The sequence below is a fragment of the Sebastes umbrosus genome, chromosome 8 (assembly GCF_015220745.1).
Source record: "Sebastes umbrosus isolate fSebUmb1 chromosome 8, fSebUmb1.pri, whole genome shotgun sequence".
NCBI lineage: Eukaryota > Metazoa > Chordata > Actinopteri > Perciformes > Sebastidae > Sebastes > Sebastes umbrosus.
In genome coordinates this window covers 30,008,469-30,034,533 of record NC_051276.1, presented here as the reverse complement: position 1 = coordinate 30,034,533, position 26,065 = coordinate 30,008,469, and the positions used below count along the sequence as shown (strand labels likewise).

General features: G+C 40.2%; 1 protein-coding gene across 7 annotated transcripts in view; it reads left to right on the top strand.

The window, feature by feature from the left end:
- The window catches only part of LOC119493451 (transducin-like enhancer protein 4), a 46,705-nt gene extending 20,640 nt beyond the window's left edge, over window positions 1-26,065 (top strand). For 2 of the 7 annotated variants that reach the window (XM_037778747.1, XM_037778744.1), the window contains 15 exons: window positions 1,876-1,950; window positions 3,299-3,500; window positions 6,443-6,459; window positions 12,886-13,008; window positions 13,816-13,869; window positions 13,971-14,123; window positions 14,939-15,071; window positions 15,230-15,417; window positions 16,657-16,733; window positions 16,835-17,084; window positions 17,182-17,429; window positions 18,876-19,023; window positions 20,212-20,362; window positions 21,674-21,750; window positions 22,185-26,065. In XM_037778747.1, coding sequence (XP_037634675.1) covers window positions 1,876-1,950; window positions 3,299-3,500; window positions 6,443-6,459; window positions 12,886-13,008; window positions 13,816-13,869; window positions 13,971-14,123; window positions 14,939-15,071; window positions 15,230-15,417; window positions 16,657-16,733; window positions 16,835-17,084; window positions 17,182-17,429; window positions 18,876-19,023; window positions 20,212-20,362; window positions 21,674-21,750; window positions 22,185-22,292 — 2,004 coding nt within the window. In that variant the 3' untranslated portion in view covers window positions 22,293-26,065. Of the gene's footprint in view, window positions 1-1,875; window positions 1,951-3,298; window positions 3,501-6,442; window positions 6,460-12,885; window positions 13,009-13,815; window positions 13,870-13,970; window positions 14,124-14,938; window positions 15,072-15,214; window positions 15,418-16,656; window positions 16,734-16,834; window positions 17,085-17,181; window positions 17,430-18,875; window positions 19,024-19,439; window positions 19,525-20,211; window positions 20,363-21,673; window positions 21,751-22,184 lie in introns of those variants that run through there. The other 5 variants (XM_037778746.1, XM_037778742.1, XR_005207968.1 and 2 more) reach the window with 4 other exon arrangements.

The following is a 26,065-nucleotide window of genomic DNA, read 5'->3' as shown; positions in this document are numbered from 1 at the left end:
CGCCACCTTCTCTGCGCGTCGCACGTTGTACCACGTCACGTGCTGTGGCTTTCTGCGGACTATTACAAACAAATTTGTGATAGCCTACGTCAAAGACAAACGTTTCCCTCCGAACGTAATTAAGAATGAAATTTTGTTGTATGGACATGTCATTTTGTAGGAGACACTAGGGTTGAAAATGTTTCACTATCCTAAAGTGAAACATCATCTCCAGCGCAGCGTACATAATGATATGCATACACTTCTTTATAAGATATTGTTGTTGTTTATATCAGTATGACCACTCGTACCACAGATTATGTTGGACACATTAGTAAACACGGATCTCGAACCGTCCCCTCGGTTCTCCACTTGTTTGGTTTTCAGATTCTGCTCCCCGAAGACAGAATTAACTGGCCTGTGAACGTTACACTTGACCAACTAGTAGCTACACCCCAATTAGCTGCTCATGTTTTCTACCCGGTGAGTTTTAATGAACACACTGGTGAGTTTATTTTCTAAATAAAGAGCAGAGTCTGACTCCGCGGTACTTGTCTGATGGCATTTAATCTGGATCTGGTTCGAGGTTCAGTTAGAGACTGTAAAGCTCACTTTGTTCAGGCTGTTCTCATACACTATTCGTAGCTTTACCAAACAAAAAGTAATGCACTGTAAAGCTTTGGTTATACTTTCCGCAAGGACTGACGCACGGAGATGAGCTGATGTGGCGTTTGACTCTTCTGTACTCCTTGCAGGTTTCTCCTCGTGACATTCTCAAAGCTCCTCAAAGTGCTCCATCTTCTCTGCCCTTCCGCGTCCGCATAGTTAGAACATGTTGGATGTGCACGGACCGGCGAAAACCTGCTGCACGGAACCCCCTGCGAAAGGCCGTGTCTGATGGTGTGACGTCACTTTGGCAGTGTGGACACTTGTGGATGCGGCAAGCATAAATTAAGCATAATTCGTATATATATCCAACAAAATCAATTTGGATGTAATCCACGTAATCGTGAACCAGGAAGTACAAAGAGCCACAAACTAGGGAGGACTTTCGCACAGGAGATCAGTCTTTGTGTCCCGTGTGACAGAAGTCGACGTGGATTTATTTGTCACGTAACTTCCGTACTTAAGTAACGCCACTTCCGGAGTTATTTTAACCCAAACCTTAATCTTGGACGTGTCTAGAAGGTAACCCTTAAATCGTCAAAACTTGCAAAAAACTCTCACGAGACTCGCTGCCCGATGACCTATCCCAACCTTGATCATCTCGCGAGAGTGTTGCAATTTGTGTTGTTGCTTAAACCTAACCAAGTTGTATCCTGTGAAGACGGAAGTTTATTTTGCAAAGACTGTATGCATGTAACGAGCGTAAATCGTCGCGTATTGCTGGACATTGGTAGGAAAACGCCCAAAAAATGAGGAATAACTTTTTGTAAGATATCGTACGAACTGTTGTATGAGGTTATGTTGTTCTGTTACTGCACATTTAAGGCTGGTTTAATGAGATGTACAACAGTTTGTCAGGTTTTATGATCAGTGCATCGCTGTGTATTGATTGATAAGTGTAAATCAGGCTGTATAATGTTGACGTCTGACAGCTGCCATTTAGCTGTGATTCAGGTTTGATAGAAAAAACAGACTGATGGAAAACAAGCATCACTTTGATGTGAGGTGTGCAGAGACTCTTAATCACGATCTTCATTTATACCATAGAGAGGACTGCGTAGGAGGAATACATTCGTTGTTGTAGTTCCTTCTGTTCGTCCACAGAGGTCATAATCTTCATAATCCCTCTTTAAAAATCCAGATGTCTGGATATAAAGTAACAGATGTTCTTTTCTGCGTCTCAGTTGCTGTTTCGATATCTCACTTCTCTCTCTGTGTGTCTCTCTGCAGCATCAGCAGCAGGTGGTGCAGGCGGTGGAGCGGGCCAAGCAGGTCACCATGGCTGAACTCAACGCCATCATAGGAGTGGGTGTATTACACACACACAAACACACACACACAAACACACACAGTAATAGTAGATGCTGTAAGACAGATCTAACAGAGATAAATGCTTTACATAGAGTGGGAAAGATATTTTTAAAGATGATAGTGGAATTAAACACTGACTGCTAAATGGACCAGTTAGCTGCTTCCTTTTGAAGAGAAAGACATGAATAATAATAATTTCTACCTTATTTATTCACTAAAATTCAGTAATTGGCCATTTTTATTCTTTTAACTATTGAGTTTTACAATGTGAACGATAGGTCTTTCAATATTTGTTCAGCACAGCAGTGTGTTTTTAATATTTCCAAAAAGCACCTGTTGATTGATTTATGCAAAGGGTTTAGAGCCGTGGATTTACATCGGCATGGCAGACATCATCGACCAGTTTTATACTATCACAGATTATGAGTATCAGCGTATATGTCGGCTGTTAGGTAACAAGGAATTTCAGTACAGAAATGGCAAACATACTGTATATTTGAGGTAATTTGGACACAGTGTCATGAGTTTGTCCACCAGAGAGCTCTGACAAGTTTGCTTTTCAACTGCAAAATGTCCCGCCTTGAACAAATCTAGCTAAATTTAAAGGTGTAGTGTGTAGGATTTGGCGACATCTAGCGGTGAGGTTGCAGATTGCAACCAACTGAAACTTCTCCCGTGTGCCAAGTGTGTAGGAGAACTACGCTGGCCGACGTGAAAACATGAACGGCCCTCTTCAGAGCCATTTTTATTTTCAGGTGATTATACACTAAATAAAATATACTTATTAATATCATATTCCATTTCTGCCAATTGATTCCCCTAAATGTTGCACACTTTTCCTTTAAGAGATCCTCGGAAATGTACATTTACTTTTATTTCAAAAACAACAACAACAAACAATGTATATTGAGTGATATATATCTATATTTTTTTATTTTTTTTATTTTTTTATTATAATAGTAATGAAGAAAAACCTCCTGCACACTGTCTTGCTTACTGCTGGTATCTTTATTTATTAACGACATTTTTTTTTTTAAGCAAGAGTAAGCAGAGGTTTTTAAATTTTTTTTTCACATTGTTCTGCCCTCCGACACACCTGTCATATTTTCAGGTGTCCAGAGATTTAAAAAAAAAAATTGAGGATACTTTAAAATATATCACCTCTAATATCCAGTCGTGGTCTGGCTCCAGATGTTTTAGGTATTATGTGGTGCTCCTAATGTTTCTTCTTTCGTCCCTCAGTTCTCCTTCCCGTCTGTCTTCTTCTTTGTCTTCAACCGTACAAAGTGCTTCAAGTCAGACTGCAACATCATAGTAATCATTATTTCTGTGTGCGGTTCAGCAGCAGCAGCTCCAGGCTCAGCACCTCTCCCACGGCCACGCCATCCCCGTCCCGCTCACGCCACACCCGGCGGGCCTCCAGCCCCCCCTGCCCCCCGGAGCCGGTACCGCCAGCCTGCTGGCTCTGTCCTCCGCCCTGAGCCACCAGCTGCCGCTCAAAGACGACAGGAAACACCACGACAACAATGGCGAGCACCCGAGAGGTAAGACCTGCTCTGTACTGTAGGTGTTGATGTGTTTATGTCTGTTTTAGCAGTCACTATGTGAAGTTTTGTTTTTGTTTGGTTACTTCCTCATCCATTTTTATTTAATACAAATATTAATTTTAATTTTACTTTACAGCCGTATCTAGGAAAGGTGCAAACATATGAGAGGGGAATATATAAATCTTCAAAGCCTCAAAATTCCCCTCAAACATCCCATTAAATAAGATTTTCATTAGATTGCTGTAAATCTTTATGCACTGACAGATTATTTATCCTTTTGTTTATCTGATAAACCTAATATAACATGTCAATATTTAATACAAATTGCACAAACTGTTTAATGTCGTTCATAAGCAGATACTAAATGCATTTCATAGACATAAATACTGAAGCTTTTTTTTTTTATATATTTTTTTCAATTAATAATGATCCCAAACTACTTTACATGTCTGGAATATTCAGTCAAAGTTGTGAGTTATACCACCACTTGTACTGGCTGATGCTTAATTGTTAGTACTCTGAATGAACAGCAGTTAAAGCAATTAAAAACTGATTTGTCATTATGCTGTTTTAATTGGTCTAATAGGGAGCGATACACCACCAAAATGATGCACAACGCACACGCACAACGCCTCTGATTCTTCCACGAGCAGACTGACTTTGAGCTCAAGCATTTAATTACAGTACATAGAGACTGTGTGTGTGTGTGTGTGTGTATAGAAACAGTGTGTGCCAGCTCTTAATTACTCTGTAGCAGGCAGCATGACTGTGAGTGTTTTTACAGTAGAGCAGTTAACCTTGCCCTGTAGCTGCAGTAAAGCTAACAGCTGCTAACACAGGTTATACTTCCCCCCATTAGCAGCACAATCAATAACAATCAAATTTCTCTCGCTGAGTTCCTGTGAATGGGCGTGTATGTAGAATAAGAGCTTTCTCTATTTGTATTTTTAAATGCATTCGTTCTAATTCATGCTGTTTCCTATGAGGTCACTTTGTTGCCAAATTTGGTTTCGTTTTGAGCCCCCTGGGCTCCTTAATTTACAAAAAAATCCAGCAACTTTTCAGACAACATCCCCATTTTCAGTGTTAATATATTGACCTTCAACCTTCAAAGCATTCGGTGATAAATACAAACAGTTGATCATGTGTACATAGCAGAGGTGTGGACTCGAGTCAGACTTGAATCCAAATTTGATGACCTGAGACTTGACTTTACAAAACCCAAAATAAGACTCGCAACTCGACTTGAACTTGACTTCACTTCCTTTTGACAGGAAATATTTGATACCTTCCTCCCAAGCCCAAAGATTAAAAAGAAGGTTATTTAAAAAGTTTGCCACAAGAACAGGATTCATGTCTCTTCATTTCCTGAATCAAACGTTAACTCCATTCATTCCCACCAAGTCGATACTTAATTCTCCAGATACACTTTGTTTGAACCGATCTGACAGCATCCAATCAAGTTGCAGGAGAGAACCATGAAGAACTAACGTTACGTTACTGAGCACCGGTTGGAAAAGTGATACCAAAGTATTAATTATTAAATATATTATTATTAAACTATGCGATAGTCAACAAAAACTAATTGCAATATGCAAAACAGGCGTGTCAAAAATTACAGCCGAAGACGCAAATGGTATTACATTTAGTGAAGAGCACATTATGACTTGTTTAGGACTCAAAACTCAAAGTTTAGGACTCGGGACTTGACTTGGGACTTGTCAGTCATGACTTGGGACTTGCATAAAAAGACTTGACTTACTTTTGACTTGCAAAACAATGACTTGGTCCCACCTCTGGTGCATAGTATGTACATTTAGTCTGCTAGCTTGATCACAGAACTTCCACTGGAAAATATTTATTTTTCTGCTAAGAGAAAGAAATGTGACCTGATGTCGTCTTGCAACCTCTTGCAAGACGGAACGTATTAAAAATCCACAGTGCCTGGAGCACATTGGACAACGTCTAGCTGTTAAAACTAAACTAAACTAAACTGTCATAAACAAAGCATTATTTTTTTTACATTTATTAATCAGAGCATTCACGATAATCACTCCAAATCTGCAGGGGGAGGTGCGCTCTCTCTCTCTCTCTCTCTCTCTCTCTCTCTCTCACTCTCGTAGACTGTCCCTTCACTTCCCGGTTGTTTCCCTCCTGTCTGTAGATTGCTACAATGGAATTAGGGCCGAAAGTTGTATTTACAACCACGAAAAGCAAGCTTGTGTTCTGTCTCTCTGTCTATCGATGTCCTCCGCACCGTTTCAGAACTCTGGACAGCACCGCATCTACACACACCCGAATTTAGCCATACTCATTTCACCATTTCACAGCACAAACGCCCACTTGCTTACACTAGCTATTATGTTTGTTTTTATACAGCGAGAGGTACCGGATCCATGCAAATAGGTACCGTAACACAGGCAGTCAAAAACCGAGAGGTCCCGGATCCTGTTCTGGCACAACTTAAGCTCTGCTTGCAGGTTTTGAGCAGCCTTTGGCAAAAAAAGAAATTCAGGAGAGAGTTGGTTGACGACCATCATTAAACTTTCAAACTGCTTTTTGTTGCACCAGCAGCTGCTGAAGTCCTTCTTGTGTCTTTCTTTATGCAAACACTGTTTTCTGAGTATAGCCAGCCAGTATAGTCGTGTATTTCTGCTTTGTTTCCAGTGCTGCAGGCATGAAATAACAGGAAAAGTCTGAGTGAATGTACTTTTATCTTTAGCTGACATTAATGAGACCTCAGGTAATATCATCACCAAGCAGAATCAGTATCAATGGCAACCATCATTAGCCATATTCCTCTATTCCTCTGTGTGTGTAATGTGTGTTTATGTGTGACTTATTGTCTATCTTTGCTCATGTATTATTGCTCTTGTTGCTGAGAAATTAATTTCCTTAATTAGTCTTTTTTTTCTGTCTCCTGCCCTCCGCCTCCTCAGACAGAGACTCGGTCAAGGTAAGTTCTTCTCTTCATTCTCTCTGTTACATCGTGACGAGTTTGCTCTACAGTCTCATTTATTCTCACTCACCTGAGCTTTATAAAGACTTTTTATTAATTAAATAATATCTAAATTCCTTTATCAGGTCACACAACCTGCAAAACACCAATCTCTTTCTTTCTTCATTCCTTTTCATTCGTAACTCGCCTGCTAGTAGCTGAAGACTAATATTTGATATCAAGAACATGAAGTGAGGTTAAAAAAAACAAAAGATAAGAGTCCAAACATGTCAGGATTAAGATGGTATGCTAATCATTTACTTGGCTGCATTTATTTGAATATTGTTTTGTAGGGCATTCCTCGGCCAAAGAAATTTTTAGTCGACTAATCTATTAGTTGATTTAATCGACAGATCTGTAAAACTGAGTTTCTCCACAAAGAGTCACACAAAAGCACCACTTTAAATCTGGTGTTTACCAGACATGTGCTCAGAAGTTTCTTAGAAATAAGTCACTCAGACTAAGACCAAAACAACAGATTAGTTGACTAAGAGGGGGCAGCACTCATTTTTTGTCAACTTGATGTTTGTTATAAATAACTGTAATGGTTCTATATAATTTTACAGCATGTTCAGGTAAAGCATATCATATGATATCATAAGCAAAGAACATGAAGTGAGACTGATAGATGATACTTGCCTTCCTAGTTCAAAACTGTGTCAACTACTGTATGAAGGAAAAAAGAGTCCAAACGTGTCATGATTTATATATACTATGCTAATAATTTGATATTAATAGCTAATTTTCAGGTAAAAGTATAAAATCAGAGAGTAGTTGTGTGTGAAAAACATTTCTATCTTTAACAGAGATGTTAAATATCATATATACATCATATACTTAGATATAACACGTATTTGATGTTCACTGCTTCATATTTTAACACAAATTATTGTGTTAAAAGTGTTGATAAGTATTTATAGAATTGTAAATGTGGCTCATTACTTGAACATTATTTAATAATGATCAGAATCCTCTGCCAGGGCTGCAACTAACGATTATTTTCATTGTCGATTAATCTGTCATTATTTTCTCGATTAATTGATTAATTGTTTTGTCTATAAAATGGTGAAAAATGTTGATCAGTGTTTCCCAAAGCCCAAGACGACGTCCTCAAATGTCCTGTTTTGTCCACAACTCAAAGATATTCAGTTTATTGTCACAGAGGAGTAAAGAAACCAGAAAATATTCACATTTAAGAAGCTGGAATCAAGAGAATTCTGATTTTTTTTTCCTTAAAAAAATTACTCAAACCGATTATTAGCTCTATCCACCGCCATCATTTCCCTCTCTGAAGATTAGTTTCCTCTGATCCACTAGTCGTTTATGTATTCCACATTTTACTGCAAAAAAAATCATGTATTTTAAAATATTCAGATTTGTGGAAACGGAGACAAAGAGGAAGAAAAAAAGAAGCAAAAAGCCCAAAAAAAGGCGCCCGTGTGACTAGTGAAGGAAGGAGGCAGTTCAACAGAGCAACATTACATCCAGCACTTGTAGTAATTAGTCCCTTAAGCTGAGCTTTTTTCCCAAGGCAAACATTTGGTTTGTTGAATACTCAATGAGCAGATTAGCATTTCTTTATTCCGGCAGCTCACACACACACACGCACACACACACACACACACACACACACACATGCAGGAGTTTAGCAGGTTGTGGGTGTTCTCTGGTGTTTTGGAGGAGGTGGAGACAGGAGGAATGTTTAATATGTTATCTCCTGCCCCCCATGTAGTATATCCTCCTCCTCCACACACACACACACACACACACACAAACACACACACAAAGCTGTAGGCACCGTGATGGGAGCGATTAGCAGTGTGTATGTGTGTGTGTGTGTGTGTGAGGTCGTCAGAAATCAGCGGTAAAGATAGAGCGACCAGAATGATGAATGCCTTTCATTAGCGCCCTGTGAGAACACACACAGCCAACAGTCACTTCATGAAACCAATAAGCCCCTTGTCAGTGGTCCACAGTTGCCTTGGCAACGGTCCACCGGGTACAGTGTGTGTGAATTGCATGAACATCTGCGCCTTAATGTCCTTGGCGTTAGCACCTCGCGCGCTGATAAAGGTATGTGGGCGCAGACGTACACGTGTGTCTGAATACTTATTGTTGCCGATGCAGACAGTCTATTATGCAGTCGTGGTGCGTTCAAGGACTTGCACCTCCTCGGGCCTTTCAAACGTACTTATGTAATGAAGCTAATTGTTGGTTCAGCTGTCAATGCCATTGATTTTTTTTTTTGGGGTGTGTGTGTATTTGTAATATTCCCGTTTCAGTCCACTATGTGATGAAAGGAGATACGTGGTTTGTAGCAGATGCAATTAAAAGATTTTGTTTGAAAACACAATGACCTTAACACTCAAGGTAAAATCCCGCTTTAACAAAGTCGACATCCTTGATGATGTGCCGTATGTTTAGAAAAGAAATGCGGAGAATGATTTCCTAATGAGGCCGCTGTCAGGGTTACACTGACCTTCAGAAGGAATCACTTGTTGAGAGTAAACACGCTGCAGCTTGTTGTTAGCGTGACCGCTGCGGTGGCCATCACACTTCTTTTTTTCTACTTTTTCTACTAAGCTGCAGTCTGTCTCTTTGTTAATGTTGGGATGCTCTTTTTGTTTTTTAAAAAAAAATCTGTATACGGCGAACAGTCCGGCCTTCCATGCTGTGTTGGCTGCAGAATCAGAGACAAATTGAGTCGAACAGAAGGATCAGAGATGATGGAGTAAACCAACTGACTTGAATGCGGAGTTAAAGGGTGTTTTTGGTGTGAACAGAGACGTCGTTTTTAGGGGATAGTTAGCGAAAGAAGCTGAGAAACAAAGAGAATGAAATACAGGACATTTTCAAATAGTCTCTTTTTCACTCACAGTGGCAAGAAGCAAACTTGTGATGTCTTTCTTAAGGGAAGGTGGAAGAGAAGAAATAAAGTAAAGATGTAATATACAGTTATGACATTATTAATACTGTATCCATTTAACATATTAGTATAAATGGCTGAATTTGTTTTTTAAGAAAACACCACAAGGTCCAGTCAGAAGCTGTTGATGATTGTTTCAATGATTTTGTTTGTCTTCTCATCCATGTTGACATAAAATCTGAGGTTCAGAGTTAATTCCTGATCTTGGAAACAGCAGTGGAGAAAGCTGCAGCCACAAATTGATATATAAAGTATTTACATACACAATATTATATCACATACTGTGTCATATATCACAGTGTTTTCTTTTAGCATTGTGATACATTTCAATTTAGATTTATTTAAAAGAGATTTTGGGGGCAGTGGTGGCCGAAAGGGTGGAAAAGTGAGCTTGTGGCCTGATGACGCATTCCCACCAGATCCGGTGATGGAGGGCGTCTCAGCACTTCATTTCCTATGGAAATCCAAGGCCTATTGAAAGAGGCTGGGCTACGGGGTATAAAACATGCGCAGTGTAACTGTAGCTGTGGCCGTGCGTTGTTATTGGCTCAATTTCGGCAGGTCAAGTGCAGACTGCACATGTGTTATACCCCAATAATATGAGGCGATGACGATGCGTGACATCTCCTCTGTTCACCGTCCTTGTGGAAAGCAGGACAAGCAGTCAGCCAATGTATTGTGGGAGTGTTGCAATGAGTTGGAGAGTGTCTGTATTTGCATAGAAAAAAATCTCAACTTTATGCAAATGAGCAACTTTATGTTTTATTCGGCTCACAAAACTTGGACCAAGCTGTCAAACTAGTTCTAAAATGAAACGAGATTCAGCAGTGGTGTAGACTATTTCTCTGGTGGATTGTTTAGACGAAATAACAGAGAGTTTACAAGCAGGCCGCCATGTTGTTTCCTGTTGAAACGGCAAGCAGAAAACCAGGGATCAATCCGGTGCATTCCACGATCAGGTACGTCACCGCTTGAACGGCCAGTTGTATGAAGCAGCGCGTACCGTAGAGTCCTCACCGGACCTGGTGGACAAGTAGTGTGAGAGTTGCCGGTTCAGTCCCTGGACTGCCAGGATAAATCTGAGTGAAAGTGAAAGAGCGACTCTCTCAGAACCACAACTGAGGTGCCCTTGAGCAAGGTCCTTCACCTTCAACTGCTCCAGCAGAGCTGTTCTAGGCCCGTCAGATCCGGCAGCTTCCTGATGTGAACTGTGTGATTGTGAGCAGGACGTTCCTGAAAAAGAGGAGCATTACAATCAGTGGTACTTAGTTCCCTGGGAAGATAAAGCACAAAAAAACACAAAACTACACAGTAAAAGTAAAAGTACAGAATGTTATCACGATGATGTTGAAAACATCTCTAACGGCTACAGGTTTCAGCTTTTCATTGAGTTTATTCCCCTCTAATTTGTTTTTAATAGCCAAACATCCACCTTGAGGACTGCTGGCCACGACTTCACGGTGCTTAACAACATTAAGAGGTCAGTCTGGGCCTCTCATTACAACAGAGACACCAAAGTTTTTTCGCCAAACTGTGATGGAGCAAAGCAGTGAAGGTTACAGGTATCATTATCAGGACTCACAGAATCAATTTGAAATGGGAGGCAAATATAATTATGATGTGCTGGTAAATTAATACTTTCACCCAGTCACACCGCACGGCTCTTCACACTCGCGGCGCATGTACTGCCGGCGGAGCCTTCATTTGTCTCGGCAGCGAAATTAATTTGCCTTGATGTTTTTCAAAGAGCTAATTTGCAGGCTAATTAATCTAATCAGTCTGGAAGAGAGAGAGAGGAGGGGGGGGTTCAACTTGCTCTGTCTCACTCACAAAGAGACACCTGTACACACACTGACATCTCAACGCTGTTTGCACATGCAGACTACTAAAATGTAAACAGGTACAAGTGCTGGCCGACCACACACACATATATATACACACACCCAACCTCACTCCTCCCCCACCGAATCTTTGTCATCAACACTTGCAGCACGGCAAAGGGCAGTGGAAAGGTTACAAGCGTGAGTTAGTGGAAAGGTCGAGTTAAAGGTCCTGCTTTATTTTGCTTCTCTCTGTCCGTCGTGTGCCGGGTATAAGGAGAGCCTCCCAATGAGAGACAGAGAGAGAGAGAGGGATCAGCAAGAGAGGGAATGTTTAGCTGACCTTATTTTGATCTCTGCTTCTCAAAGAGGATTAATCCTTCAGTAATGGTATTTAAAGGATGCCATATTTGATTAAGAAAAGAGAGACATCAATGGATCAACTCTTCCCCCACATTTCTAAAATAATGCTGCTGAGTTCAAGTCAAACTGTCAAGGATGCGGCGCTGCTTTGGTATTGTGTCACGCAGACAAAATGAAAAGCAAGAGGAGGTTTTAAAGTGATGTAGAAATCCAGCCGTGGAGTGGATGTTCACATTGCTGTCTGGCTGCACGCTCTTAGGCCAGATTTGTCCTAATTGAGCTCAACTCAGAAGTCTTGACACATTCAGAAGATTTGCAGCATTTAAGTCGTAGCTCACTTGTGCTTTTCACCCCGTCCTGGGCAGAAGATTTCAGTAATTTTCCTCGACCAAAAACGGTCTTTAGAGAGGGAAAGGAAAGTCCCTGTTCTTTGCTCGGTAGTCTCAGTTCAACTTTTTCTCATCTTCCAGCCACTTCAGGGATCCACTCAGACATGCCCGAGCCATCTTATGCTACGTGTCCACAGCCTCCGTACTTTCCCCGCTTCCCATTCATTGTCTATGTAAGCAGCTGTGCAATGCATTCTGGTAGCATTCATGCATTTCAAACGTTGGCCGCTCCTCATTTGCATAAAGGTTGAGGTCTGGGCTCCTTTATGCAATTCAGGGGCGTCCGGCGTGACTCGCCGCCGCCTCTGGAAACCCCCGAGAAACTTTTAAACTATCCGTTGTCGATCTAAAAAAAGACAGATTCAGCAAAACCTAAAATGTTTTTAGAAATACATTTTGGTGAACTTTTTCGTAATATATGAGAAAGAAGTTTCCAAACAAGCTGCCATGTTGGTTCTGGTTTGAAAGCTGGGAGCAGCAGCCCAGGAGAGAAGGCGATCCCTCGCATCCCCTGTGGACACATACCATTAAACTTTAATGTTTCATTTCTTCAACTATGTCTTTCTGTAGAATTCCTCATTGGGTATTTTTATAAGCTATAAACCCAATATGTACCGAGGTTAATTGAAATATAGCCTGTTACTCTGAATAATTCACAGAAGACGCTGACAACTGTTTTAAGTGGGACTGTTTATCTGGTAGAAAGTAGTTCCAACGAAGAACAGTTTAAAGAGCGGCTTCACGGCTGCTTCTAAGACATACAGATGATAAAGATGGTTACAATATATTTAAATGTACATGCAGCATGAATGAGACATTTTTAAACACTGGAAGGATGTTTTTTTTTTTGTCTGTTTTTTAAGTATCTGGTTCTTGTTTCCTCCAGAGCTCGTCTGTGTCTCCTTCGGCCAGTTTTCGGACCCGAGAGAAGCACCGGAGTTCGAGCGATTACTCGTCCGACAGCAAGAAACAGAAGACAGACGATAAGGAGCTGGCCTCGACGCGCTATGTGAGTCAACGTAAAGTTATCTTTTATGACTTGATACGTATATTATTTTATTTTAAATTGTTATTTCTGAAGGAAAGGCAGAAGTTCTTTATCTGAATGTTTTGTGATCAGAACTACATTCACTACACTTTTGGCCAAAATTAAGTCTCAAATATTCACCACTTTAGAGAAAAAAGAGGAGCGACAGCTTTCTAATACAAAGTCCACAATAAAACAAAGACACCCTGACAGACAGTATGTGAAGTTATCTCACATGAGCCCCATTCAGACCCACACAGTGAGTGAGAGAGCTGACATGTCAAAGGTCGTAGCTCGGATTTGAACTCAGCTTGTTGCAGTTTATGACTTGTTCTTCATCCAGATGATGAAACATCTGGATGATACACAAAGGAACCATTTCCACCACTTTATCTGATAATTAAAAACATGCAAAAATACAAAAAGCCGTAATAGCAGAGGAATCATTAAAATAGTCTTTATGGTCTTCTTTTAGGGCAATAATTAAATCCTTGATTTTATGATCACCCTTTTTATCTCGTGTACTATTAAAAAAAAGGCATATTGAATTGGATAAAAGCACTGATTATCTGTATTTTTACTGATGTTTTTTCCTATCATACTAGTTTTTAACCCCTGAAGTCCATACATTTTTTCCAAAATAAAACAAAATGCTGAGAACATGAAATGCATGTTATAAGTATATTAGTTTATACAGTATTAGTGTGTGTAAATTTAGCACAAAAATTGTTCCCAAATGTTTTCACTACCGAATGAAAGTCCAGTGTTTGTCTTCTATGTGTCTGTCAGGAAAGTGATGGAGAGAAGAGCGACGACAACCTGGTAGTGGACGTCTCCAACGAGGTACGACACAGTTTAGCAGCACGACGTCTTTTTGTGTTAAAAAATAAAATAAAATAAAATCTTCCTCTCTCATCTGTGCCTGCTGCGCTCACCCTCCACAGGATCCGGCGTCTCCGAGAGGAAGTCCCGCCCACTCGCCTCGGGAGAACGGATTGGACAAGAGTCGCCTGTTGAAGAAGGATGCTCCGCTGAGTCCGTCCTCCATCGCCTCCTCCAGCAGCACACCTTCGTCCAAATCCAAAGAGATTAATCTGGTGAGTCGTTGGGGGTAATTTTAGCCCTCTGATCTCCTTGTTCATCATCTCTCGGGGTAGTTTTCTATTTTTAGGTATTGAGATAAATGTAGTCATTGTGAGTAAAGTATAGAAGAGAATGAAGGTTTGATGTTAATGAAGACAAACTCCTGTTGGTCTGAAGATGATCAACTATAAGTAATGATAAATGTAAATAAAGGGCAAAATAAAGGTGATAAATGCTGGATTATATCAGGTGCAAAAAGCGTTAAACACTTTATACGTTTTCAAAGAATATCAATTTTATGAGTCATGAACTCCGTCACAGCATGAATAGTTCCTGTATTATTTAAACGTTTCTGCTCTATTACATTTGTAAATGGCTGCGTACGTCTTTTAGCTCTAAAACCATACTGCAAACAGATCTCTGCTCCATCTGAAGTAGGCTGCACGATAGGAGAAAAATATATAATATGTGATAACGTTGTTGAATATCGCGATAACGATATTACTTGTGATTAATAAACATATATTAAAGTGTACTCAGTTCTGTTTTTCTGCTGCTTTCAGTGTTCTGCTAAAATACAACAAATTTCTTGTTGAATTAAAAAAATGAATGAAATTATTTCCATTCTTTTATTGAACAAATTGAACATCGAACTGTCAACCTATAAAAATAAGAATGATAGCTACATTTTAAAATGCAGTTTTCTACTGATACTCTCTTTCAACGAACTCAAAAAAATCCCAGAGTGCAATATCGCAGTTCTTCGCGAGGTGTTTATCGTGCACGTTGACATTGAGATTTAAGATTTTAAACTTTTTTTGTGTTACAGAATGAGAAATCCACGACGCCCGTGTCCAAGTCCAGCACCCCCACATCCCGCTCTGACGCCCCGACACCCAGCAGCACCTCCACCCCGGGTCTGAGGGCTGCACCCGCTAAACCGCCAGGAGTCGAGACGCTGGGTGAGTGTTGCAAACAGAACATAACACGTCTCAGCGTGCATCAGATATGAATCAGTGAGAAGTTTGACTAAATATCTTTCTCAAAATGCACACAGATAAAACAGGCCCTCTAACCTCCAAATGACACAACTTGTATCAAACAGCGTTTTGTCTCGCAGCTCCAGGTCTCCGTACGCCGCTGGCGGTGCCCTGCTCGTACCCGAGTCCATTTGGAATGGTTCCTCACCCGGGTATGAACGGAGACCTGAGCGGAGCCGGAGCCGCCTACACCGGCCTGCATAGCATCTCTCCTCAGATGAGCGCCGTGGCTGCTGCTGCGGTGGCGGCGTATGGACGCACACAAGTGGTACCCAAACACACACAAACACACATATATTGTATATGTGTACATGCAGACCGACAGTCTGAGTGTCGAATTGACTTCAAGTTTTGCTCTGCCAAGGACAGACTGGTAAACAAACAACAACTCAAATCAAATCATACATCCTGTTTTTTAAGCATTCTAGTCATTTTCCTGCTTCTGCCGCTCATTCCAGTTTTAATTATTTAAATGTGATTTTTTTATTGACTGGATTTACTTCTGTTGACACCTTATGTGTGATCAGAGGAAATGATAGAAACATATGGAAAAATGTGCCGTGAGTGAGAGAGTATTATTTTATTGGGTAACTTTATTTATCTCATTCCTTTTTCTTTATTGCATTTGTGCAATACTGTTGGAGATACTGTCTCCTACCAATCATAATTATATAGGACTATGGTTTATTTATATACTATATTACTTATTGTCATGTTAGCTCATCATTGTCTTTCTATCTTATTAATGTAATTCTATCTTATTACTTTCATTTTATCTTATTTTATCTTCTATATGACTAGTGCTCTTATATGCAATTTAAAAACATCTGATTGTACCGTTGGTCCTGTGTTAACCTACATATGATTAATAAAACTGGAACTTTTTTTATACTTTTATTGCAATCCACACAAAATATCAAACATGTATTTGCAGTTATTTTTTTTTTGTATTTTATACACCCAGTGGTACAAACAGAACAAGAGAACAAGAAAGAAAAATAAATAAACAACTGAAAAAAATAAATGAATAATCTAATAATCTAATTTTATTAGATTATTACATTTTTTTTTTAGTTATTTATTATTTTTTCTTTCTTGTTTTCTTGTTCTGTTTGTACCACTGGGTGTATAAAATACAAAAGAAAATAATAACTGCAAATATATGTTGTTGTTTTTATATGTCTGGGTTACATATAACCAACAGCGTTTAAGTGAGGACATTTTAGTTGACATATTGTAGTTGTTATTGTCATTTAAATGCTCTTGAAGCAACATTTATAACTTAAGAAGTCTAAAAATAAAACTTTTATGTTAGTCTGGCACTATCCTAGACGCCTAGACATGTTTTGACCTGCTTACAGCGTGGGGGCTGAGTAGTTCATGGTGCGCTGAATACAGAAAACAGCATGATACTCATCTTGATACCAGCTACAACAGCTCTAGTTTTTGTGTTATTTCTTTATTTATTGTGAACTGTATTCTAAACTCTCTTTCTCATATTCTCCAGGTGGGATTTGATCCTCACCACCACATACGTGTCCCGGGCCTTCCTCCCAACCTGTCAGGCATTCCTGGTGGAAAACCGTATGTTTCCTAAATCACCATTTATTTCCTCTTCTTTGTCACATTTGCATGAACCTTTTCCCTTCTCTCTTCTCTCCACGTGACCCTTCTCCTTCCACCAGAGCCTACTCCTTTCACGTGAGCGCCGATGGACAAATGCAGCCTGTGCCTTTTCCCCCGGACGCGCTGATCGGCCCCGGCATCCCGCGCCACGCACGACAGATCAATACCCTCAGCCACGGGGAGGTGGTGTGCGCGGTCACCATCAGTAACCCGACGCGTCACGTCTACACCGGCGGCAAGGGCTGTGTCAAGGTGTGGGACATCAGTCACCCGGGAAACAAGACCCCTGTATCCCAGCTGGACTGCCTTGTGAGTGCAATGACCCCTTCATAGAAATCACACAACATGTTTTTTTTATTGTTTTACTGCATACAGCAACTAGTTTATGCATTGATTGTCACATCAGAACAGAGATAACTACATCCGTTCCTGTCGACTACTTCCGGATGGGCGGACTCTCATCGTCGGCGGCGAGGCGAGTACTTTGTCAATCTGGGATTTGGCGACACCGACTCCACGGATCAAAGCTGAACTAACTTCATCAGCTCCTGCCTGCTACGCTCTGGCCATCAGCCCCGACTCCAAGGTCTGCTTCTCCTGCTGCTCCGACGGAAACATCGCCGTGTGGGATCTTCACAACCAGACTCTGGTCAGGTACGGAGCTGGGAAGGGGGCTGATGTGAGGGTTTTGGTTTTTAAACCAGATTTTACTAATTTAAACCAGTTATCAGAACTTCATACAATTAAACTGAAAATAGCTACAACAACCGATGGCATCCAACCAACTCCTGAGTCCACAGTCAAGTCCAGAAGTCCACAAATGATTGGTCTACCATACTTTGCAAGACAGTCATCTATAACAGTCATTCCCAAAGACTGGGTCGGGACCCACGGGTGGGTTGCAGGAGATTTTATAGTCGCCAAAAAAACATAGTCCAGTCTTTTATTTAACATGTATATCTGCAGTACACCTTTGAGCCACATGAGGGAGCCTGAATGTTCGTATTATTCTGATAATTATAGCCTACTCATGACATTGAATCTAATATGAACAGCTAGCGTTCATCCTGTTTGTTTTTACTGATGAGAGGAAAAAAAGGAGAGCCTGTAAACTCTGCCTAAATGCATTTATTTGGTCTTATTTATAAAGTATTTAACATGTGTTTATGTTTTCATAACAATTTTAACAATGGTCAGGAACATTCATTTATACACAAAATGTGCTCTTCTCACGGTTTAAAGATGAGGCCTGTTGTGAAATGGGTCGCAATTGTTTGTCATTTTTAAAAAGTGTCTCCCCAGAAAAAGGTTTGGGAAACGCTGAACTATATGTCATTAACTTTTAACATTATTTAATTTTCAGTGAGAATCACTTTTATATTCTGTTTTTACTCACTGCATTATGGGGTGTAAACTTTTCTTTTTTATGTCTTTCTTACATAATCTTGACATTGTGAATATTGTTTTATAATATTTAGGTAATGAATAGGGCCTTCTCATGCTTTGTGTGTGATCTCCTTTCACATTATAAGTTATTTTATTGTCCGAAGTGTAATTTTAACTTGTAGTATGTAACAAAATGCCTACAATTTTTCCTGTAAATTGGCCTGAGGCTTAACTGCCAGAAATCACTAACGCATTGCTTTATTGTAATTATATTGATTTGTTATTATGTATACCAGTACTGGTATGTGTGTGTGGTGAGAAGACAAGTAATAGTTCTCGCCGTGTAACCCCAAATACCGACTTTATCTGACAAATTCTCCCAAGAATTTGAGTTAAACATACGAATTTGACACATTAGTCTTTCATACCAAAATGCCCACCTTTTACAGTTATATTAGAGGTTATGTTATTTGGAGTAGCAATGTGATCGATGTTCAGAAAGGGTCATTATCAAAGAATTCCTGACATGTCACTCCATTGGGTGCTGACTTAGAAGATGACAACTAAACTTCAGCAACAAATCTTGCAACCTGAGGTCTTCACACTGAAACTGTAAAGACACTTTCTTTCCTTTTGTTATCTTACAAGCTTCTCTTCACGACAAGATGCAAATATTCATACGTGTCCTTTGATTTGATGTTTTTTTTTCTGCAGGCAGTTCCAGGGCCACACCGACGGAGCCAGCTGTATAGACATCTCTAATGACGGCACCAAGCTGTGGACCGGAGGCCTGGACAACACCGTGCGGTCCTGGGACCTGAGAGAGGGACGGCAGCTGCAGCAGCACGACTTCACCTCCCAGGTACACGAGACACTGTTTTACACACAAACACACCGTTTCTGTTAAAGCTGCAACCTGACAGAGCTCCTATGAACTGCTGATGTCACAGTATGCTAAATGTCTGCTTGGATCCTAGTTTGTAAAGCAGTAGAGTGGAATTAGTTTGCAGGTGTAAAATGCTTTTACATTACTTTTTATTGTTATTTGGTGGTTAAAGTAAAATGCACAGATTGTTGAAAAGTGTGCATCACAGTAAAAGTCACAATCACTCACAGTTTGTGTGATTACACTCTCTGATTCTGCTTTATTGCAGTAATTTACAAGCTCAGTTCAAAACATTTAACCCTCCATAAAGGCCAGAATGAGCACCGGTTTTCTGCTCAAATACCTTTAACACTAATAACACTGGCAGTTAGAATTTAGTTTTTTTTTTTCAGGTGAGGAGAAGAGCAGCAATAATAGACCATTACTGCAATTTTCCTGAAAAGACCCATTTCACAATGTCAGTGTGCACAGGAGGAGGTGAGTGTGCATTAAAGAGAGGGCAGGGCAGACAGACAGGGACAGACGTGGCCAGTAGAGTGCTAATGCTGTCCAATAATATCTGTTGTAACCCTCCACCCCCCTAAAAGCTGCTCAACACCAGCGATTTGACAAAGTAAAAGAAATACAGTAGTGTTTACCAGGTTTATCAACCATCAGGTGTCTTCATAGTCTGGGGAAATATTGTTTCAAACATGAGAATTCACCTCATGTATAGATGTATAATTGCTGCTGGCAGGACTGGTTGCGTACTTAATACGATTTTAGAAACTGAAGCAGCCATCTGCTTTGACAGATTAGTATGAAATGCTTATGATGGTGTAGAAAAGCACACAGTGGACTTCTGCCAGCATCCATAGATATGTAAATATCGGTGGCCGCCCTCGCAGACAAACACAATCTTCATGCACGGAAAAAATCAACCAATATAGAAGATGATTATGTATTATATTTATATATACACTATAAGAAATAGAACTACCATAACTGTTGGGTTTCGCTCAAGATTCTTTATTGTTCACAGTACGCATATATGGAAGTGAAATATCCCCAACAACATATACAACAGACGAGACACACCTTTAAAAGTATTCACTAGAGAAATAGCTAAAAGAGACAGGTATATATATAAAAAGAAAAGTAATCACAGATGATAAATCGTTGCAGATCTTCTCTCTGGGCTACTGTCCAACGGGTGAGTGGCTGGCGGTCGGGATGGAGAACAATAACGTGGAGGTCCTGCACGTCACCAAACCTGACAAGTACCAGCTCCACCTGCATGAAAGCTGCGTGCTCTCACTGCGATTCGCTCACTGTGGTAAGAATCACCTATTCTGTCTTCAAACATGTTGAGCGGTGTTTTTGAAAAGGTCTTTAAAGAAGGAAATTAATGTACCAAGTCTCGGGGTAATTGGCTTGTTGATCAAGTTCTGTGTGAATTGATGAGAACTGTTGCTTTAGCATTAGAACTATGTTGAATGATGCTATACGTGGTTTATAGTGCTACTTTACATGGTGAGTAAAGGATAATGTGACTAAATGTGTCAGCTTTGTGTAGGAGACGCGATTACAAAATTTACAATGTAAATGAAGGTGATTTTCAGAGGAGGCAGTGTACAGCCAGAAATCATGTTGGACCAAGACGTAAAAATCCAAACAAATAATAAAACAAGATTACTTTGTTGTCCCAAAGGAAATTTGTCTTGGATACAGACAGTATCTGCATACATGCAGTACATACACAGGCTGTCGCCAGTCCACATGCACACAGACACAGTACCTACATGTACATGCATAGACTGCCACCAACCATCAAATTGCACACTGCCCGTCATATGACACACAACTTGTCAGCTAGTGTTAGCATTGAGCACCAGTATGAATTTATCTGCAGGAACAAATAGATGATTTTGATGTTTACATTGTCATCACTTTTAACTTCTTATGAAACTATCTTAATTAAATAACTGATGCCTCTATATGACCCACATAAGCAAACAAGACCATCAACTCATTGCCCTGAAGGGGATTCTTTCACAACAGTGACCCGCTAGTTGTACATTATCCCGCTTATTACACGGATACTTACTTAAGAAATCAATAATTTGATACAAAAACGGTCCACCAGAGTCTGACATCAGAACTGCGCCCATAGCAACGATCTGCTATACATAGCAACGATCTGCTATACATAGCAACGGTCTGTTATAGAGAAATTACAGACCGTGATTGACCAATCAGAATTGAGTATTCAACACAGCCGTGTAATAAATATAGTTATTCTTAATGCCTGTCATCGGGTCTGATTCCCCACAAAATCAGACGAAACGATTTAAGGCACGCAGGTCTTCAGGTCAGACTCCAGAGGGGCCTCTGGCAGCGACCAGCCCACCGCGGACAGACCCAGATCCGGCTTCGATGCCGCCTTCAACCTGTAGTCGGGACTCCGGCGGGAGGTGGAGAGCTCCACACCGTTTGAGCAAAAGCTTTTATTAGAGAAAAAATAATTTTCAACTATTTCTAAAAACTTTAAGTTAACTTAAAGTACCATTTACAGTAAGTGTTACAGTAACAGTTACAGTAATATTTTTGCTCGATGTGGCCTCATATAGTTTGTCTTCCTCTGCAGGGAAGTGGTTTGTGAGCACAGGAAAAGACAATCTGCTCAACGCATGGAGAACCCCGTATGGAGCCAGCATATTCCAGGTAAGTGTGAAAGAATGAATCACCATCAAGGCCAGATACAATCCTCTACAGTCTAATAGCAAGGAGGTTACTGCCTTTATTGAAATATCTTTAAACCAGACATATAACACCTTTCAGCTTTCAGTGAGGAAGGCGGTTGATAAAAACACACAAGTGGAGTTGCTGAATACAGAAAAATCAGAAGTAGAAATCCCTGTATTGACATACAGGGATTTCTACAAGGACACAAACATTTGAACAAGAAGCCGTCACTGGGGTTTCAAAAAGAAAAGATAAAGCTGCAGTGGGAGCGAAGTGTGTACTCTTTACGGAGAAATAAATCTTCTGTTCAACACCTGTCTGTCAGACACACACATGTCCTTAATCCCTTTTGGCTTTTTCTCAGTGTCAAGTGCATGTTTCACATCTTCACACATCTTTTATTCCCCTTACAGTCGAAGGAGTCGTCCTCAGTGCTGAGCTGCGACATCTCCATAGATGATAAGTACATAGTGACGGGCTCGGGAGATAAGAAAGCCACCGTCTACGAGGTGAACTACTAGGAGGGCCAGGCCGTCCTTCCAGCCGGCGTCTCCACCACCTATGTACGATTTTTAATGTGTATAAAAATGGATTTGAATGGAACTAACCAAACAGACTCTTGGACAGTGACCTTTTTGACCTTTTAGCTGGTCGTGGATCAAAACGAACAAGCAGAACCAAGCACAGAGAGATGATTTTGTTTTCCTACCGAGTGGCTTTTTGTTGTCGTGAGGATGAATGAGTGAGTGAATGTTCATGTGCACTGAGTCTGGAGAGGATGCTGTTGTTACAGCGTTGGCCAGATAACATTCCTTTACACTTTTAATTCCTCTTCTTTTTTTTTACCAACGTTTGCACGGACAAGCAGTTACAACATGAGCGTCGTCGTTCACATGCTCGCATTCGTACTTTGTGTGTTTCTCTCATAATTCTGAGTGAGGTGTGAACTCAGCGTCTGTGTGAATGTGTGTGTGTGTGTGTGTGTGTTTTGACCGCGTGGCCGTTGAACAAACTAACCAGATTGCCCTCGGTGCCCTCACTACTGAGTGACCTTTGCCCTTGGTTCTGCCACCCTCAGTTCAGACTCCTCTGGATGCTTTCAGTGGAACTCTTTTATTGGTGTTTGGAGGCCAACCAGTCCTTCATTTCCTGCCTGGAGTTTTTTTGTTTGGACCTTTTGGACACTTCTGAGAAAAAAAAAGTGGTCAGCGGTATGCTCGTGATTTCTCTTGGACTTCTATTGGCTTGTAGAAATAACACAGTGCCTTTATGCTACTGCGCTTCGTCCCGCTGAGTGTTCAACTACGCAGAGATGAGAGGTGACGGACTCTGCTGTTGGAGTGGTTTTTAAAAAAGACAGTTTTTTGAGTGCAACATTTAAGGATGGATTTTATTTAAAAAAGATCAGTCATGAGCAAAATAACACAAACGGTAACTCAGATTATCCGGTCTGTCGTCCACTTTGAGGTAATCAGGACCAAACTCCTCTTTGTGGACGTGAAATACACTATTCATGGCTGTTTCTGTCTGATGGTTGGAAGCACGGTGCCATTAACTAGAAGTTTTTGAAGCAACAATCTTCACTGTACTTTTTCTTTCTGCTTTCAAGCTTTGTTCTTGTTGCTTTTGTGTTTGTGTTTGTGCTGCACAACCCCATGCTCAAATGACTCTCACCTACAGGAAGACATCTAAAAACACAGCACATCAGTAGTTATTGGTAGAGATGCAAGTTCCCGCTAGATTCTGTGACCACAAGCTGACGCCAACCTCCCCGAACCTTAAACCTAAACAACCATTTTAAAACTTTATAACCAAACTTAATAATCTAGAGCAGGGGTCTCCAACCTTTTTTCCTCTGAGAGCTAATTTTGCTAAATTCATCAGAATCAGGTTTATTTTGTACATACATACGTGGAATTTGACTCCGGTTTTATGCAGCTCTCTCAATGTACTTACACAGAATAGAAATAACAGCTAGGAACAGTAACGATCAACAATAGAATAAGAATACAATAATAAAACTGTAAAATAAAATGTCTATGTACAAGTCGAGACAAGTGTAAAGTGATCGAGAGCTACTCGTGGCGCCAAATTTCACCAAATCTCCAAGAGCAGACTTAATTCCTGTTTTACTTTTAAGATCCTTTAATAGCGTTTCGGCCAACACAATCATCGCCTCTATTACAATCCTGCCCTAGGCGAAGGGCTTTTTTGTGTTTCGTTAGTATGTGAGCCACTTAACGTTCTTTCAGTTTGGTCAACAGAGACCGCTGTCTTTTGAGCATTATCTTCAGCTCCTTTACCTTCTCTGTTCGTAGACTGCTACCAGCCGGAAAGAAAAGTTGCTGTGGACTTTGGTTAAGTGGTGCCCAATGTTACATCTTTGACACATTAATTGACACGCTCGGTCTGCAAATGAGACACACATTTGTCATTCAAATTAGTGAAAAAACTTACTTATTTCTCATGAAAATAATAATAACTTTATTTATATAGCACCTTTCGAAACAAGGTTACAAAGTGCTTTACAATAAAACCATGCTAGAAGTAATTAACATCCCGAGCTTAAGATCTAAACAAGACAAAATCATGTAAATAAATAATAAAATTGTATATTTTTTGCCTTTTATTGGCCTGGCAAATTTCTGCGGTCATTGTCAAATCTGGTGTGTCCTCGCCAGTCTGCTACCATCGCCTGACGTTACGGCGTCATTGATGTAACCATTTTGTGTCAGAAGGGAGCTGGATGTCTGTGAATTTGATTGGATAGATATTTTACAGTTTTACAAAGTGACTTTGTTTTATAAAAAATGAATGTACATATTCTTTGAACCTTTAGTGAGCCACTCAGAAACGGGTAGCGAGCTTGCGAGCTACTTGTTGGAGACCCCTGATCTGGAGGCTCATCCTTAAACATAATCATTTTACATCCTGGTTTAGCTGCTGCCCATAACCCTTAATGTGGGATCCATCATGTTTGCATCACCGAAAGGTTATTTTGAGACTGATTAATGTATCAAATATCACTGGTATAGTTATTTTAATCCCAGAAGTTGCAGATTATAGCTTTAACTTCCAGTTCTAGACCCTTTGAGTGCAAAAAGACATGATGAACCTATAAATCAAGAAGGATAAGAAGGCAATGAATAGAAAGGTTTCCCCTTTTTACTGTTTATGGGGTTAAAATAATATAACGATCAAATTAATAAGAAGGCTATTGTTTATCATCGTGATGTGATATAGCTTTAAACCTATTTCTCTGGCTCAACACAGTTCTTCCTTTCACTTACCTTTCACAAGGGCCCCCTCTGTCAGTACTGACTGCCTTATAAAAGATCAAATAACGGACAAATTTACACGTGTTTAATGGTTTATCTCTCAAAATTACTTTTCTATTTTATTTGAATCTGAAAAAGATGAGTTTGTGTCAGCCTGGGACACTCTCATGCAAGTATTAACTCTTCTCTTTCTGAGCACGCCCTTCTTCAGTTAAATGCCAGGGAGAAGCCTGTTTAAAGATTGCAATTTATTTTTTAAAATGTCTTTACATTATTAATACTTGTTTTGTGGCTGTGACACAGACAGAAACTACTGATAATAACTGCACTGGTGTGAATGCAAAGGGACATTTTGCAGCAAAGCTACCTGGAGGGACCCTATGTAAGATATTACACTGTTACGACTGATATTTTTGTAATTTCTTTGACACACACAGTGACACTGTACATTGTGAAGGACTGGTCATGATATTGGTTTGTTTCTCACAGTGTTTGCCTTATTCTGTGCTTTCTTTCTGAATCGGAAACATTTCTGTGTGTGCTGCAATCGGCTACGCTTTCAGATTAAAACGACGATTCGTTCACCTCGCTGTCATCGACTGCTCAGCTGCGTTTTCTGCTCTTGAATAAGTCATAAAACCTCTACCCTCTGTACTAAATAGCTACTGTGCAACCTACGCCCTCTTTAATAATGGATAAATATAAAATACACTTTTGGTTACGCTGTCAAAGAGTCAAACCTCAATGTTACTCGTCTCATCTGACTGCTCCCAGTTAGCTGGCTAACATGACCCGATACAGACGCGATGTTATAATGATGTGTAGAGCTTTTAGCTTGACTGAACTCATGAAGGTGTTGTACATTTACTGTAAACATGTACTTAATAATTCAAGCTTACAGTGGAAAGAAACTTCCTGTTGCTAGTTGACTTTTTTTCTTTCCTCTTCAATACAAAATGCCTTTGCTCTCTTTTTTCTAGTCTGTGGTTGATTTTATTAAATTATTGTGTCGAGTA